The sequence below is a fragment of the Mus pahari genome, chromosome 6 (assembly GCF_900095145.1).
Source record: "Mus pahari chromosome 6, PAHARI_EIJ_v1.1, whole genome shotgun sequence".
Classification (NCBI taxonomy): Eukaryota; Metazoa; Chordata; class Mammalia; order Rodentia; family Muridae; genus Mus; species Mus pahari.
The window spans coordinates 35,463,771-35,480,962 of record NC_034595.1 but is presented as its reverse complement, the minus strand read 5'-3'; the positions used below and the strand labels follow the sequence as shown (position 1 = coordinate 35,480,962).

Below are 17,192 nucleotides of genomic sequence, written 5' to 3'. Positions count from 1 at the left end.
AAGCAAAAAAAAAAAAAAAAAAAAAAAAAAAAAAAAAAAAGATCAATGCTTTCTTCCTTGAAAAAAAGAGAAACCTATTTCCTTAAAATTCCATTTGTTTCTCTTTATCATTGCAGTTATCTCTTCAAGCACTGACACAGAAGTTCAGTAGAGTTTAAGGATCTTAAAACCATTTTTAATATAACCACAAACATCTCTTCATGAGCCATGATGCTCATCTCCATGTCAGTCGATGAACATGTAGGACAGAGACACCAACAGTACCAGGACATTATACACATGAAAAGCCTTCAACCAAGTTTGTAAATATGACCATGACCCCCCCCCCCACACACACACACACATGCATGGTGATAAGCTTCTTAACACACTGAAATGCTCAAAACAGGAGCATGGAGAAGACACACATTCACTGTGTAAAGCCTAATGGAGTGTCAGTTAGCAGGACTCAAAATCAAAGAACTAAAAATGTACATAGCTGATGGAGACAGGAGACTGACTTTTGACCCTTTTCCAAGTTTTATCTGCATCCGACTTGTTTCAGATGTCCTTTCATGGGCCTGCAGAAATGCCCTCTCCTTAGTGAGCAAGGAAACCCAGGATCCTCTGCTAAGGCTGCACCACGAGAAAGAACCAGATCAATCCTTCTATGTCTTATGATTCAGCAATATCAGGTTGGTGTGTTTGCTTAGGTAAACCCTCACTTCTGAGGGTCTGTGCAGCCTGCTCCTCTTCAAGAGGTGCCGAGGCATTTTTGTCTCACAAGTCGTGCCATTGCTGGGAAACAAGCTCATGAAGAGATTACACTAAATGTTTATGGTTATGTTATGGGAAAGATCAACTCTGTGCCATCATGTGACATCAGCCCGTGTACTTTTCAGCCCTTCAAGCAGTGACTAACAGGTACAAATGACCAGGGCTCTTGGCCAACTTCAAACTTTTCCTGGAGGGAGTAAAGGTGGACTGAAAATCTTATAGCATTTTAAACAGGAAAGAATGAAGAACAGCGCCAAAGCAACAATAAGACTGAGCCTATAACTCAGTTCTAAGTGCTTGCTTGGTTTAATCCCTAGGACCAGCAAATGAATGAATAAGGAAGCTACAGTGCTTCTTCACTGAGACTGTTACACAGCTAGATGGTCAGCAGCAGTCAGAAGGATAGTGTCCTAGGACAGTTGTAATGGTGAGAAGTGAGACGATGTACACACCAGTGCCTCTGAAGGGCTCTATGGACGGCGGCGGATGGAGAGACGAGGCCTCAGTTCGGAACAAGGACAATGAGAACACTCATTCAACACTTAGGACCCTGCTGGAGCAATCACTACTAGTTCCTTTGCTGTACTTTCTTCTTTTTAAGGGGGAAAGGGAAGGTCATCTTACTTTGCTGATGTGCTCAGGGGCTTGGTCTGGAGCGTTGCTGAATTCTCCACCAATCTGGAGGTCACTGACACAGCAAATTGAATCTCTCAGTTCTGTGAGCTTCTGACTGCCCAATACCAACATCGTCTGGTATGGTTTGTGTTCTTTGTGCTAAAGTTAAACAGTAAATTAGTGCCCATTTTAGGAAACCTGTTAACCACAAATCCTACCAAGACATGTTAAAAGACGTCACTCCTTTTCTTTTTCTATTTTCTTTTCGTCCTGGAACTCACTCTATAGACCCAACTGGCCTCAAACTCAAGAGATCCACCTGCCTCCACCTCCCAAGTGATGCTAGGCATGGTTGCCTAGCATAATTGTCTTAATTTGACCTATCCTTTAGGGTTGGAGTCAGGGTTCCTTAGTACAGCACTGCGTGGTATGTACAAGGTTCTGAGTTTGATCTATAATACTAAAAAACAAATCACATCCATAAGTTGACATTCTGTGTTCTCTTAGATTCTGTATCATTATTAAGCTCTTACAAGAGCGAGCTTTTTGGTAGAAGTGTGTGGTGTCTTCCATGCATGTGAAGTAGTGGGAATGGGAGTGCTGCTTATAACCCTGCAGCTCAGAGCTCAGACCAACCAACCCTAAAGTGCTCAGCCTTTCTTGCCAGGACTTCCTTAGAGAAACCCTTAAGAGCTGTGATTTACGTTGATGGTATTAACCTCTCTTATCACCACCCACTCACCTCCCAAAATCAAATGCCCAATGTGTACAACCGAGACTTCTGATAACAGAAATTTTCTATTACAATGTTATTACTATGTCATAGTTTGTAATCAAGGTACTACTAAAGTAGGGGCTTTTGGGATACAAATTCACACAGCGGCAATGTCTTTTGAATTTTACTAGAAGTGACATCACTGAAGATAGCAATCTACATCCTATCCCAAGCTATAAATTTTTTTTAAAAATTTATTTTTAAAAACTGGCAATTTAGATACCAAGCAATGCAATTAGTAAGTATAACCAAGATGCTGCATAAAAGCTGACTTAAGTGCAAGTTATGTATATACATAAACTCTAGGATTAGTTCACAGACACCCCTCTGTGGAGAATCAAAAATATACAAAATCTAACGCTTGCTTAGCATGTGCATAGCCTGGCCTTCAATTCTCACACTGTAAAGGAAGGGGAAGACTAAAGGTATATGCATGTCGAGCTAGAATAGTTATTTTATAAGAGTTTTATATTTTATAAGAGTTTATATTTTATAAGAATTGACTTGTAAGAAATCACTGGGTGTGGTGGCTTGACTGAGAAATGTCCCCGTGATCTCTTACATTTGAAAGATTGAGCCCAGTTGCTGGCTCTGTTAGGAGAGAGTAGGTGTGGCTTTGTTGGAGGAAATAACAGTATATAGATGACTATAGCTGTCTGATGAAAGCAGACAAGGATGCTGGATCCTTGGGTGCCAGAGTGACAGGTGGTTTCGAGGTCCCAATGTGTGTGTGCTGGGAACTGAACTTACTCTGAACTGCAGAGCCATCTCTCCAGGCCCAAGCCTGGGTTTTGAGAGCTTAAAGACTTGCACCGTTGGAGTCTGCTCTCTCTGCATCCTGTTGGTTGTGTGAGATGTGAGCCCTCAGCTCAGAGCTTTTCTAATACAGAGGCTAACCTAGCCCTCCCTGAACTGCCTCCTTCCAGGTGTTGTCTCAGGCAATACAGAAGAAACACTGGCATCCTTGTTAGGCATTTGTATCAAAAGGAATTTCCTTAGCATCTCAACAAAGTTCATTCCATTCCACAATCAACAAATGATTTAGCAAAAACAACCAAATAAACCAAATAAACAAACAAAACCCCTCAATAATTCATAGAATTAGAATCACTATGGAAGTGTATGCAGACTTTCAGTTTTTATTGCAAAGTCAGTTACAATCTCCAGTGTTACAAACGTAATCATTGGTTAAAAGATGTAAATTTAACTTTTGAAATTGTTGGAACATTTTATTAAAACAATGAACTCACAAATACATCTTGTCTTAAAAAAATAAGATGTTGGTCGGGTGTGGTGGCGCACGCCTTTAATCCCAGCACTCGGGAGGCAGAGGCAGGCGGATTTCTGAGTTCAAGGCCAGCCTGGTCTACAAAGTGAGTTCCAGGACAGCCAGGGCTATAGAGAAACCCTGTCTCGAAAAACCAAAAAAACTAAAAAAAAACGAAACAAGAAGGTCTCACCACTGACCTTATTAAATATAACAGGATATAAGATGTTCACAGATAGGATACACTCTCCTTCTTCAATCATGTCTGCTGGATTTTCAGGTTTTTTTCCTAGTGCATGAGATTCCTAAAGAAAACAAGACCTTGAAATCAGCCACTGTAATTCAGTTATGAGGCAACACAGCACAGAGCCAGTAAGGTCTCTAGTCAAGCTTGGGTCTGATGTCTGAAGTGAGGACCGCCCAGCTGGACTGTCTCTCTCTCTCTCTCTTTCTTTCTCTCCCCCCATCCCCCACCCTTCCTCTCCTTTCTTTTTTAGTTTTTTGAGACAGAGTTACTTTGTGTATCCTTGACCATTCTGGAACTAGTTCTGTAGACCAGGCTGGCCTCAAACTCTGAGATCCTCCTGCCTCTGCTTCCTGAGTGCTGAGATTAAAGGCGTGCGCCACCACCGCCCAGCGATCCGTTACTCTCTTTATGCTCAGTTTCACCTATTGTAATAACAGAAAGTACTTTACAGAATTGTTTGTGGGAATGTGTACATAAAACACGTCACCCCAGCACAGGGGAGGTATGGTCAGGCTGGTCTCTGTGAGCTCTCTCCTGCCAGCCTGCTGTACGTAGTGACTTCCCAGACAGCCAGAACTAAATAGTGTCTTGAAGGAAAAAAAAGAGTTAATTGGAGCTGGGGGTTGGGGGGACGACAAACAGGGAGAAAGTGAAAGGGGAGATGGTATCGTAGCAAAAGAAAATTGCTATAGGTTATTTTACTCTCAGTCAAAACAGGCTTTCTATTAAGATGAGTCATAGAAAGGTATTCATATGTTGATAAATGTTGCCATACAGCAGTGAGACATACAATGACAGACATCAGACATACAGTGAACAAAAAGATCCTAATTTATATGCAACAAAAGCTGAGAGTTTAAAAAACCAAAACAATTGTGAACTTTCGTATTTTACAATACTAACAGGACTGACCAGGCAGTGGAAGCAGTGAACGCTAGAGACTAGCACATAAATAAGCAAAACCCTCCACCCGACAGGAACCCTGATCACTACTGACACTAGACATCAGTAACAAAGCAAGCTCAAAATCCCAAATGCTTGGGAATCTTAGAAATGCAATAGGACAGCCATGCATGGTGGTATGGTCTTCTACCCCATCAAAGTGGGGACAGGGAAGCCTAGGGCAGGAAGATTTCAAAGTTTAAAGCCAGCCTGGGCTACACAGAGAAACCCTCCTCAAAACCAAAACAAGGGGCTGGAGAGGTAGCTCAGAGGCTAGGAGAATGTACTGTTCTTGCAGAGGACCTGAGTTTGGGCTGTAGCACCCGAGTACAGAAGAAGGTCACAAGTGCCTATAAATCTAGCTCCCTCTAACCTAATGCCCTCTTATGCCCTCTGAGGACCCAGCACTCATGTTTATAAAGCCACACTCAGGCTTTCTGAACAAACACAAACAAAATCAAAACAACACAACACAAAACAAAAACCCATTTGTAAAACAATATGAGTTATGGAAAAATACACAAGGAAAGTTAGAAAACACTGTGAGGCCTAGATATACTTAAAAGACAGAAGAGCTACAGTAAAAAAGCAGTTTATACCTGGAAACATCTACACATAAAACAACCGTGTTAAAGACTAACAAAAAGGAGAATAAACTAATTCCAAAGTTAGCAGAAAAGAGGAAACAATATATGGTAGAAAGAACAAAATAGAAAAGTTAACAAAAGCAATTTTCTGAGTGAGTGTATCTGTGGCATACCTTGGAGGTTGTGATCTTCCCAATATGGATGTTCTGGTTTTTTAAACTCCCAGCTTTTGTTACATATAATTTAGGATCTTTTTGTTCACTGTATGTCTGTCATTGTACGTCTCACTGCTGCATGGCAACATTTATCAACATATGAATACCCTTCTATGACTCATCTAAATGGGAAGCCCGACAGGAGCCTTCAAGTGCACAGGAGCCAGTCTATAGGACAGACCACCAACTTCAAGGGACTAAAATCACACAGAGTATCGCCGATCACCACTGACACTAGCCATCAGTAACAATATGGATGCTGGGAACCGAACTCAGATCCTTGAAAGAGTAAAGGAGGGCTTCTAACCACTAAACCATTGCTCAAGCATACACATGAGTTCTTTAAAAACACTGAATTACTAAAATCACAAGTAAAAGCAGGGGCTGTCGATATGGCTCAGTGGGGGAAGGCACTGCCTCTGATGGCTGACAACGTCACTGGCAAACACCAGCTATGCAGAAAAGGGGAATTCTAGAAGGTGATAAAAAGAAGACCAATTCTTTGATAACCAAGTCTTTGATAACTGGGCAACTATATGTCTTAAATTATTTCACCATATGTGATGAAATCGAGATGGTAATTCTAGTGAGACACCCTACTTCCATGGGGATGGAAGTCTAACCCACAGCCTTGGGCACGGTATGCAAGCATTCAGCCCAGACCAAATTTACCTTTCTATTCCTTTCCAAACATCTCACGAAAGGGATCATGTGGCCCTCAATGCTGAGAGACCACTTAGTGTTTCCTGCTTCCTTGGAAGAAACAAGCAGGAATGAGGGAGGTGGGGAAGAGAGGGGTGGATGGAATCTTTATACCACTGTTTCGTTGCATGAAACTCCTCTTGTCACCCTTTTCTGAAATTGCTGTTTCTAACGTGTCTTATCTTTTATCAGCCTGTGCTAGAGAAATGTTGAATGCCTTCCGTATATTATTGTTATCCCACACCGTTTTGAATGTCAGTGGGGTGGTACGGGCCTTTAATCCCAGCACTGAGGAGGTGGAGGTGGGCTGATTCAAGATCAGTCTGCTTTACATAGCAAGTTCCAGACTAGCCAGAGCTACACAGTGAGACCCCTAAGGTCTGAGGTCTTAATAAAACAAATACAGACAAAAAAGTACACACACACACACACACACACACACACACGTCTATATAATTATGAAACCAGCCAGGCAGTGGTGGTGCACGTCTTTAATCCCAGCACTTGGGAGGCAGGCAATTTCTGAGTTGGAGGCCAGCCTGGTCTAGAGTGAGTTCCAGGACAGCCAGGGCTACACAGAGAAACCCTCTCTTGAAAAAAACCAATCAATCAATCAATAAATAATAATTTTGAAACCATGTTTTTGGGAAGCAGGGATGCCTTGCATTCCACCTGGTTGCTATGTACAAAAGAATGAAGGCTAACCTTTGCTTTAAACTGTTAAAACTGACTCAAACTGGGGCTAAAAAGACGGTTCAACAGTTAAGAGCATTTGCTGCTTTTGTAGGACCATGATTTGGTTTCCAATAACTACACAGAGTTCACAACCATCTTTAAAACTCCAGTTCCGGGGGTTCCAACACCCTTTTCTGGCCTCCCTGGGCAACCAGGCATGCAGATGCTGTAAAGACCTACATTCAGGCAAATACCCAAACACAAGATAAAAGTTAAATAATAAAATAAAAATAAATCAAATGAATCAAAGACCTAACCTACAAACTAAAACTCTAACACTCTACATAGAAATCAAAGGGCAATCTTCATAGTACTGAGCTAGGTAATATTTCTTTCTCTCTTTTTTTTTCTGGTTTTTCGAGACAGGGTTTCTCTGTGTAGCCCTGGCTGTCCTGGAACTCACTCTGTAAACCAGGCTAGCCTCGAACTCAGAAATCTGCCTGCCTCTGCCTCCCAAGTGCTGGTATTAAAGGCGTGCACCACCACTGCCCGGTGGTAATGTTTCTTAAATATTCCAAAAGTCAGTAAACAAAAAAATTCATATTCTTGACCTCATCAAATTTTAACACCTGGCAACATCAAAAGAGTGGAAAAGAATCTGCAGAAGGAGAGAAAACATTTTCAAGTCATAAATATAGCAAAGTATAACTAGCATTCAGAAACCAATAATGAGACAAGGTACTTTAATTGTAAAGATCAGAATAGATGTTTTTCAAAGAAAATATAAATAACCAACAATTAAATAAAAAGATGCTTAGCATCATTAGCCACTAGGTGAAGACAAATCAAAATTACAAAATAGGAAAAATATCTACTAGGGTTATTCTAAACAAACAATATATGGACTGAAAAAGAGCTGGAGAAACTGAAGCGTCACAAATTATTAATGGGAATAGAAAGTGCAGCTTTGCCGGGCGGTGGTGGCGCACGCCTTTAATACCAGCGCTTGGGAGGCAGAGGCAGGCAGATTTCTGAGTTCGAGGCCAGCCTGGTCTACAAAGTGAGTTCCAGGACAGCCGGGGCTACACAGAGAAACCCTGTCTCGACAAACAAAACAAAACAAAACAAAAAAACAAAAAAAAAAAAGTGCAGCTTTTTATGGAAGACAGTATTGTTAATACAGAATCATCATATGCCCATAAAATTATAAGCACAAAGTCATCATAGTGCGTACAAGTTCCACCCCAGGTATATCACAAAAATAGAACCCAAACACTTATTTATATTCCAATATACATAGTAACAATAATTTATAATAATCAAAAGGTAGAAACAGCTAAAAAATTAACAGCATATTAACAAATAAAATATGGTGTATTCATGTAACAGAAGATTTCATTTGCCCATAGAATGAAGTTCTAACACATGCTAAAACATGCATGAACCTTTAAACTTTGTTAAACAAGCCATACAAAAAGAAAAAAGTGCCGGGCATGGTGGCGCACACCTTTAATCCCAGCACTTGGATTTCTAAGTTCGAGGCCAGCCTATTCTACAGAGTTCCAGGACAGCCAGGACTACACAGAGAAACCCTGTCTCGAAAAACCAAAATAAATAAATGAATGAATAAATAAAGAAAGAAAAGAAAAAAGTAGCCGGGTGGTGGTGGGACCTCCTTTAATTGGGAGGCAGAGGAAGGAGGATTTCTGAATTCAAGACCAGCCTGGTCTACAGAGTTAGGTCCAGGACAGTTGGGGCTATATAGAAAAACCCTGTCTTCAAAAATGCAAAAAATAAAGAAAAATATATAAGTTCACTCACATGAGGTATGCAGAATAGAATAGAATTTCATACAGACAGAACACAGACTAGAGGTTACCAGTGAGTACACTGTAGCTGTCTTCAGACACACCAGAAGAGGGCATCAGATCCCATTACAGATGGTTGTGAGCCACCATGTGGTTGCTGGGATTTGAACTCAGGACCTCTGGAAGAGCAGTCAGTGCTCTTAACCTCTGAGCAATCTGTCCAGCCCCTCCTTTTTACTTCTGAGACAGTGTCTCATTGTGTGGCCCTACCTAGAATTTACTCAGACTCAGAGATCTGCCCATTTTTGCCTCTTGAATGCTGGGATTTAAAAGTGAGCAATACCATGCCTTGCTTTAAACTTTTTTTTAAAAAAAAATTTGTATTACATTGTTTTTTCTTTTCTTTTTTCTTTTTTCTATGTATATGGGAACTTTGCCAGCAAGTGTCTTTGTATCAAGTAATACCTGAAGAGGCCATAAGAGGGCATCTATCCCCGTGGAACTAGAGTGAGAAACCACGGTTAGCCACCATGTGGGTGCTAGTAATCAAACCTAGGTCCTCTGGTAGAGCAGACCATTTGAGCCATCACTATAGCCTCAAATATTTATTACATCTTGTGTGTGTGTGTGTGTGTCCGTGCATGTGTGCAAAAACCATGCCACAGTGAGAGTGGAGAAGCCACAGAAGACTTTTGAAGATTAGTTCTTTTTCTCTACCATGTGGGTTCTGGGGAGTTGACAAATTATGGGGCCCGGTGGCAGGCATTCTGCCTACAATGCTATCTTGCCAACCTGAGTGTCACTTTACTGAACCCTTGAAATAGGCAAAAATGTTTTCATTTTATTAATTTTTAACAGATTTTTTTATTTTCATATTATGATCCTAGGTTTCATTACAGTATTTTCAACAAAGTTAATGTATAGTGTACTTTGAGTGTGCTCCATCCCCATATTCGACCCTCCCAGGGCCTTGCTATGTAGACCAGGCTAGAGTGGAACTTGCAGGGATATTTCCTGTCCATCTTGAGAGTGCTCAGATTACAGGCATGCAGAACCATAACCAGTTAAAGTGGATTTAGTTATGTAATTGTACTATAGGCTGAAAGATGGAAGCCAACAGCTGCCCTTACACATTATCAAGTGCCAGAGGTGTGGCATGTGACTGTCTCTGAACCATCATGTCTCCTAGGGTCTCATTCTTTAACACTTGCCATTTCTACTTTGAGTTTCATTCATGAAGCACCAGATTAAGAATACAGTTTAAAGCTGGGCGTGGTGGCGCACGCCTTTAATCCAGCACTCAGGAGGCAGAGGCAGGCGGATTTCTGAGTTTGAGGCCAGCCTGGTCTACAGAGTGAGAGAGAAACCCTGTCTCGAAAAACCAAAAAAAAAAAAAAAAAAAAAAAGCTGGCACGGTGATGTATGCCTTTAATCCCAGCACTCAGGAGATAGACAGGCGACTCTGAGAATTCAAGGTTAGCCTGGTACATAGCTAGTTCCAAAATCTGACGCCCTCTCGGAAAACTTTATGTTAAAATAAAATCAGGAGCAACAAAAAGTTCCAGGAACAGGGTGGTAGACAGGTGAATTTGGCCTAAAACTGACAGTGAGACTGAACTAAAGGGAAAGTCAGCGGAGAGCTAAAGGAGTCAGATGGGTGGTCCCTTCCATTCTGTGGGCAATGCTCAGTCACTAACAATCTATGACATACCCTGGGAGTGGGCAGTGGTGAAGAGCTGAGACTTACCATTTCATAAGCAAATGTTTCTTGTCTACAGGCACGATCTATTGTGATGTTTTCTTCCCGATAGTCCAAAAGCCCCTTCCTCACACTGACAAGAGACACACAGAAATAAAATGGTCAGCATGCTCTCTACAATATTTACTTAAAATATCCTTTAAAAATTATTTTCTCCCAGCACTCGGGAGGCAGAGGCAGGCAGCTTTCTGAGTTCGAGGCCAGCCTGGTCTACAGAGTGAGTTCCAGGACAGCCAGGGCTATACAGAGAAACCCTGTCTCGAAAAACCAAAAAAAAAAAAAACCAAAAAAAAAATTATTTTCTATGTGTGAATGCCTGCATGTATGTCTGTGCACCATATGTACTTGGTGCCTACAAGACAGAAGAAAACATCGGATCCCTCGGAACCTGACCTACAGAGTTGTGAGTGTCTATGTAGGTACCAGGAACAGAGTCTAGAGCAGCAAGTGTCTAACCACTGAGCCATCCATCCCTAAGCCTTAGCATATAACATTTAACACCTGTTGCTTTAGCAGGGCTAGGAATCAAACCCAAAATTTCATATATGCTAGGCAAGCACTCTACTACTGAGCTACACTAACCAGACCCAATCTTTTAACTTCTCATTTTAAACTTCTTTTAGACTTAAATGCAAGAATAACACCGAGAGTATACAACTTCTCCCTCTCCCCTAAGCGTCCTCCTCCTAATGTCTTCTAGGATCACAACATCATGAATTGAAATTAACATCACCACAATGATTATTAGCTACAGATGTTTTCCAGATCACAACTCTTAATTTAGAGCTTTCTTTGTTTTCCTGTTCCAGAGTTCTATCTAGGATTCTACCTTGGTCTCTCTTTAAGCCTGTTAGATTCCTTCATGATCCTGACACTGCAGTAGAGTGCAACTGATTCAGTTTACTGAATGTCCTTTAAGTTAGCTGACTCAGTTTAAATGTGTACTGCTGGAGTACGCAGCATCTTGCTTAGACCATTTACAAGACTGATGCACCTTCTGAGGGTGCAGCCCATCTCAAGGAAGTCATGTTACTAAGGAAGTTTGCATCAGTTCAGTTAAGTTCTGTCTGCCAAGTGCCTCAACTACAACAGTACTTTATTTTCTCTGAAATGGGTAAGGATTTGGAGGGAAGTAATTTGAGACAATGCAAACACTGCTTCTTCAGGCAGGAATTTTAGCACCCCTCTGACACCCCCACCACCATTTACTATGGTATATGCCTAATGGTGCTCTTCCCCGGCACTGGAATTCTATTTGGAAATAACCTGTCCCTACTCCTTTGTTCGTTTCTATTTGTACAAATTCCACTCACTCATTTTACTCCATGGATTAAAGCCTACTATTATTATTTTGTTGCTCAAATAGCACAAGTTGCCCCAAACATGCAACAGGCTCTGGTTTGTGGAACCACAGGCATTCAAAACTCATTCTCTACCTTTCCTACCCAAACCTTGGCATTAACCCTTCAGGAACCTGAGTTCCTTTATTGGAGTCGGGGTTTTGTTTATTTTACTCCAAGGTCTCATGTAGCCCAATCTGGGCTTGAACTCACTATGAACTCTTGATCCTCTTGCCTCTACGTCCCAAGCATTGGATTACAGATTACACCATCATGCCCACTTTTTTTGCCTATGTACATGTCTGTATACCACATGAGTGCCCGGTGCTCATGGAGGCCAAGTACGAATTAGCTCTACAAGAAACGGAAATACAGATGATTGTGAAGTGCCATGTGGCTGCTGGCAACTAAACCCAGGTCCTCTGGAAGAGCAGCCAGTGTTCTTAACCCAAGCCATCCTTCTACTGTATTGCTCTCAAGATCCCCATGTCTCTGCTTCATGTACACTGGGATGTGCACCACTGTCTCTTTTAATGTGGGCACTAGGGATCCAATTCAGACTTCATGCAAGCACTTTCCTGACTGAGCCATCTCTGAAGCCTTCTATTTGGATTCTTCATATTCCAAACCAGATCACAAGACTCACATTGTTCAACTTATTTCTCTCCACAAGTGAGAAGGGTGGCTCTGAGGACCGGCACCTATTATGTGTTCAAGTCTAGTAATGGTGTTAATCAGCTTCCTGGGTGCTGATAAACAGTAACAGACAAGAAGGGTCTTCTCCTTCAGCCTTACATCACCATCACCAAGTGGACTCAGAAAAGCCCCCTGCATCCTCCTCAGTGCTGTGGACATTTGTTAAACACATGGGCTCACTTGCTGGGTTTCTGTATCCTATGTTTATGTACTCAAATGCAGGCATACATTTTCTTTGTTGAAAACCAAGGGGTGGGAGGAGGAAGAGTGAGTGTGTGTGTGTGTGTGTGTGTGTGTGTGTGTGTGTGTGTGTAAGCCAAAGGGCAATTTTGTTGTTCCTCAGGAGCTATTTTTTAAGTTTTATTTTCTTGGTTTTCTGAGATGTGGTTTCTCTGTGTAGCCCTGGTAGTTCTGGAGTTCACTAGGAAGCTGATTAACACCATTACTAGACTTGAACACAGGCTGGCCTCAAACTCACAAAGATCTCCCTGCCTCTGCCTCTGAAGTGCTGGGATTAACGGTGTGTGCCACCTCCACCCTGCTTAGTTTAATTTTTGATGAGGTCTCACCAGTCCAGGATGACCTAACTTAACTCATGACCTCTGTCTTAGCCTCCCAAGTGCAGGATTACAAATGTGAGCTACCACATTCAGCTTGCAAAACATTTGTATTATCTTAAACACTTCCATATAGGTGTATATGGGAGACCCACACAGTAGAGTAAATAATGAAGCTCAGATGAAAGCTGAGTCGGTGCTTCTCAAGCCAAGCCACACACACTATGGGAACCTTGGAAGGAAGGTAAGCTGGGTACAGCAGCTAACCAGTTCTTGTCTACAAATGCAGGCTTTCACCTGTTCTGTAGAAACGAACCTTCGCAGTTTAAATATTTTTCTTTTGCCAACTGGCACTCATTAAGTGCATAAATACAGGAGAGAACTTGTATGTCGCTCAAGAGGAAGGTTTTGCTTCCTGGCAACACGCTAGCTCAGCACAGTCCTAAAGCGCACACGGCTTCTCCGTGTCAATACCCAACTTCTGCGCTGACCTAGTACCCAGTGGCTTCCCTTCCCACCAGATGCCCTCAACAGCTCTTCCTGGCACATAGATTTCTAACAAAGCCAAGTCACTGCCACTTAGGGAAACCCGGGCAGGCCCTCTCTTAAAGGCTGTGGGTCTTAGTCTAGGGGAAGAAAGGACCTCCTTCAGCACTCTCCGCCCTAGGGTAGGACGCCCCTTACATCTATCTGCTCTACCACCTATTCCCAGTCCCTTTGTTATTCTGTCAACGCCTCACTGTTCTGATCCTTCCTAAAGTTTTTTGTTTTGTTATGTTTTTGTCCAATAACCCAGGCTGTACAGGAACTCTCTGTGTGGTCCGGCTGGTCTCAAACTTACAGGGACCCTCCTACCTCTCAGACCTGAGTGCTGAGATTACAGGCAGGAGCCACTCTGCCTAGCCACAGTTAACAGCCCTTCAGATTAACCAGCCTCCATCAAGGTGAGCGCTGTTTTTTCTCTTACTTGGACTCTGCCTGATATAGGCAATAAACTGCACAAGCACCCACTGATCTGGACAAACAGTGAACCGAAGCTGGAGACCGGCTCTCTGCAGGGGTGTGGGGTACAGGTGAGGGCATGGAACAGTGAACCAAAGCTAGAGAGACCGGCTCTCTGCAGGGGTGTGGGGTACAGGTGAGGGCATGGAACACGTGAGTAGGGACCAAACAAGTGTGGCATGCTTGACTCCTCTCTGCTGTGACTACACTTCTTGTTTTTATGTCCCAAGGTAGTCAGAGCAAATCAGTGGTTTCAGTTTTGTTCCTGACTCTGGAACAGGGGGTCAGAGCCAGTGCCTTGTGCATGCTCAGCCAGTGTTTTGCCACCAACTACATCTTTATTTGGGGGGTCTTTTGAGACAAGATTTAATTCCATAGTCCAGGTACTGACCCTCCACCTCTGCCTCTCAGAACTAGAAGGGGTTGGAACTGTGGTCCACATACAGTATTTTTTCTATACTTTTTAATTGTAAATTACTGGTTCACATCCCTTCCCCTCATTTTCCCATGGGATGTTTTTGTCTGCTTCTGCCACATAAACATTCTGTCAGTTTCCTTTCACTTTCTATGAGTTTAAGCTCCAATTTTACCGCACTCATCTCGCAGGCTAATCTCAGTCTCTCTCTGCAGTAAGTTCTCTTTGGAGTCTCATTTCCTCCTGTGCCTTTGTGGTACTTGGATTTTTACAAGATTCCTATTTTAATGGTGCTTTTTTTTTTTTTTTTCCTGTCTGTCTAACACAGGCTAAGGTTTTACTTGGTTTGATTTATTTTAGTTCTTACAGTTCTCTGTTTACTCCGTGGACTGGAGTGTGGCCTCATGCTATGGTGGACGTAGGGCGGTCAGAGGATTTACGTGGAGCTGGTTCTCAAAACGAAAGGTCCCTGAAGTGTAAGTCTTGCTGCTGTTTTCTAATAAAGAACCTTCTTGTCAGGCATTGAAGAGGGAAAGAAGACAAATGTCAGAAAGCCTTCATAATATGGACTGTTAACCAAGGCTCTTAGATCTCATGGCTAATGCATCTTGGTAGCTCAAAAATCAACTTTTTTTTTTTTTGGTTTTCGAGACAGGGTTTCTCTGTATAGCCCTGACTGTCCTGGAACTCGAATTCAGAAATCCGCCTGCCTCTGCCTCCCGAGTGCTGGGATTAAAGGCGTACGCCACCACGTCCCGCCAAAATCAACTTTTAAAACATTCCTAATTTGGTTGACAGTTGTGAATCTTACAATTTTGTGGTTCTTTCTTTCCTCCAAAACTCTGACAGTTTGTTTTATCCTTTGAACGGTACATTAAAGCAGTAAACAGTGCTTTGTAAGCCAGACCAGTGAGGAGGGTGAATACAAGGTTTGAGGGACAGATTTTACCATTACCGTGAGTGGTATTAATTTCTGATTGCAGAAATTAAAACCTGGTTTAAATAGTAAATACGGGGAGTTGGAGAGATAGATGTAGAGAAACATGAATGTTGGAGTTCAAGTCAGCCTCATCTACAGAGTGAGTTCCAAAAAAAGGAAGGAAGGGAGGAAGGGAGGGAGGGAGGGAGGGAGGGAGAGAGGGACGGAGGGAGAAGCAATCTTTAACAACAACAACAACAACAAAAAACCCTTAAATACTAAAGTTATTTAGCGTTTTATGAAAAAAGGATGGCACACAGCAAGAACCAATTTCTGACATTTGTCTTCCTTCTCTCGTCAATGCCTGACAAGAAGGCTCTTTATTAGAAAACAGTAGCAAAACTTATACTTAAGGGACCTTTTGTTTCATTTTATAGAGAAAGTCTGGAACCTATTCCTGTCAACCAGGTTAGCCTGCCTGGACTTTCTGGTAATCCTCATTCCTAAGTCTCTCAAATACTGGGATTACACACATGAACCATCGATCGCCCTGGCTAGATATTTATCCTTATTTTGAGTTACTGAATGAAAGAGTTTTAGGGAAGACAAACATAGGGCTAGATTTAGACTTTTGCAAAAAAGTCCAACATTTTACAAGATTATTAGGATTTTTTTTTTTTTTCCAGTTTTTTGAGACAGGGTTTCTCTGTATAGCCCTGGCTATCCTGGAACTTACTTTGTAGACCAGGCTGGCCTCGAACTCAGAAATCTGCCTGCCTCTGCCTCCCGAGTGCTGGGATTAAAGACGTGCACCACCACGCCCGGCTAGGATTAATTTCTTAAGTTTTAAATACAATAGCTTTCCAACCCTAGCTGAGGAATACTCTATTGTCAACAATCACACAAATATACACAAAACATGAACACACACACACACACAAACAAAACATGGATACATAAACACACACATAAACACACAATCAAAACATGAATACATAAATACACAGAAATATATACAAACACAAATATATACAAACCTACCCCCTCCCTACAAATACTTGATAGGAATAACAGAAGGACTCAGGAATGACAGAATACAGCTGAGGCTACAAACCAGAAGTTATGCAATCTGCAAAATGAAAGTAAGCACTTAGAAACTTTTACAAGGTGACAGCATTTTTATGTCTGCATTTCACAATAAAAATTGGACTTCTGTTACATTAGCATTTTGGTTTAATTTTTCCTCTTTAGTAATTTATTGTTATTATTACATTTAAGATGGGATTATTATTATTTTATTATATTTGAGTCAGGATCTAACATTTAATTCAAGCTGGCCTGGAACTTAGTCTGGCCTTGACTTCATGGTGATGGGTTTAGCTCAGTCCTCCTGAGTGCTTAGCCACCGCCCCAGGATTAGGAATTCATTTTTATAGAATTTTACAAATAAAATGACTCCATTGAAGATTAAAAATTAAGAAGCAAAACAATGGTGCTTGTTTCTGTTTTTGAGACATCATTTAGCCCTGGCTGGCCTGGAACTCAGTATGTAGATAGACCAGGCTGGCCTCAAATTCAGAGATATGCCTGTTCCTGCCTCCCTGAGATTAAAGGTGTATGTCATCATTCCTTCTTTACCATGGGTATTTTGAGACACACTGAGTGTTTAAGTTTACATTCCAAATCTAAGTAGATAAAGTCTACATTCAAAAATAAATGCAAATTCGAATATGTAATGGATATTAGTGAATATTAGGGATTTTGTGTTCTTAATGTTTTTCTTTAGATGTAAGAATATCACCCTGGGGCTGGAGAGATGGCTCAGTGGTTAAGAGCACTGACTGCTCTTCCAGAGGTCCTGAGTTCAATTTCTAGCAGCTACATAGCGGCTCACAAGCATCTGTAATGGGATCTG

At 41.8% G+C, this 17,192-nt stretch overlaps 1 protein-coding gene across 2 annotated transcripts in view; it reads right to left on the bottom strand.

Moving 5' to 3' along the window:
* Snapc3 (small nuclear RNA activating complex polypeptide 3) overlaps nucleotides 1–17,192 on the bottom strand; it is a 28,658-nt gene that overhangs the window by 9,722 nt on the left and 1,744 nt on the right. For both annotated transcript variants that reach the window (XM_021200494.2, XM_029539453.1), the window contains exons 3-5: nucleotides 10,337–10,421; nucleotides 3,614–3,718; nucleotides 1,381–1,530 (exon numbers count right to left, since the gene is read on the bottom strand). In XM_021200494.2, the coding sequence (XP_021056153.1) occupies nucleotides 1,381–1,530; nucleotides 3,614–3,718; nucleotides 10,337–10,421 (340 nt within the window). The remainder of the gene's footprint in view (nucleotides 1–1,380; nucleotides 1,531–3,613; nucleotides 3,719–10,336; nucleotides 10,422–17,192) is intronic.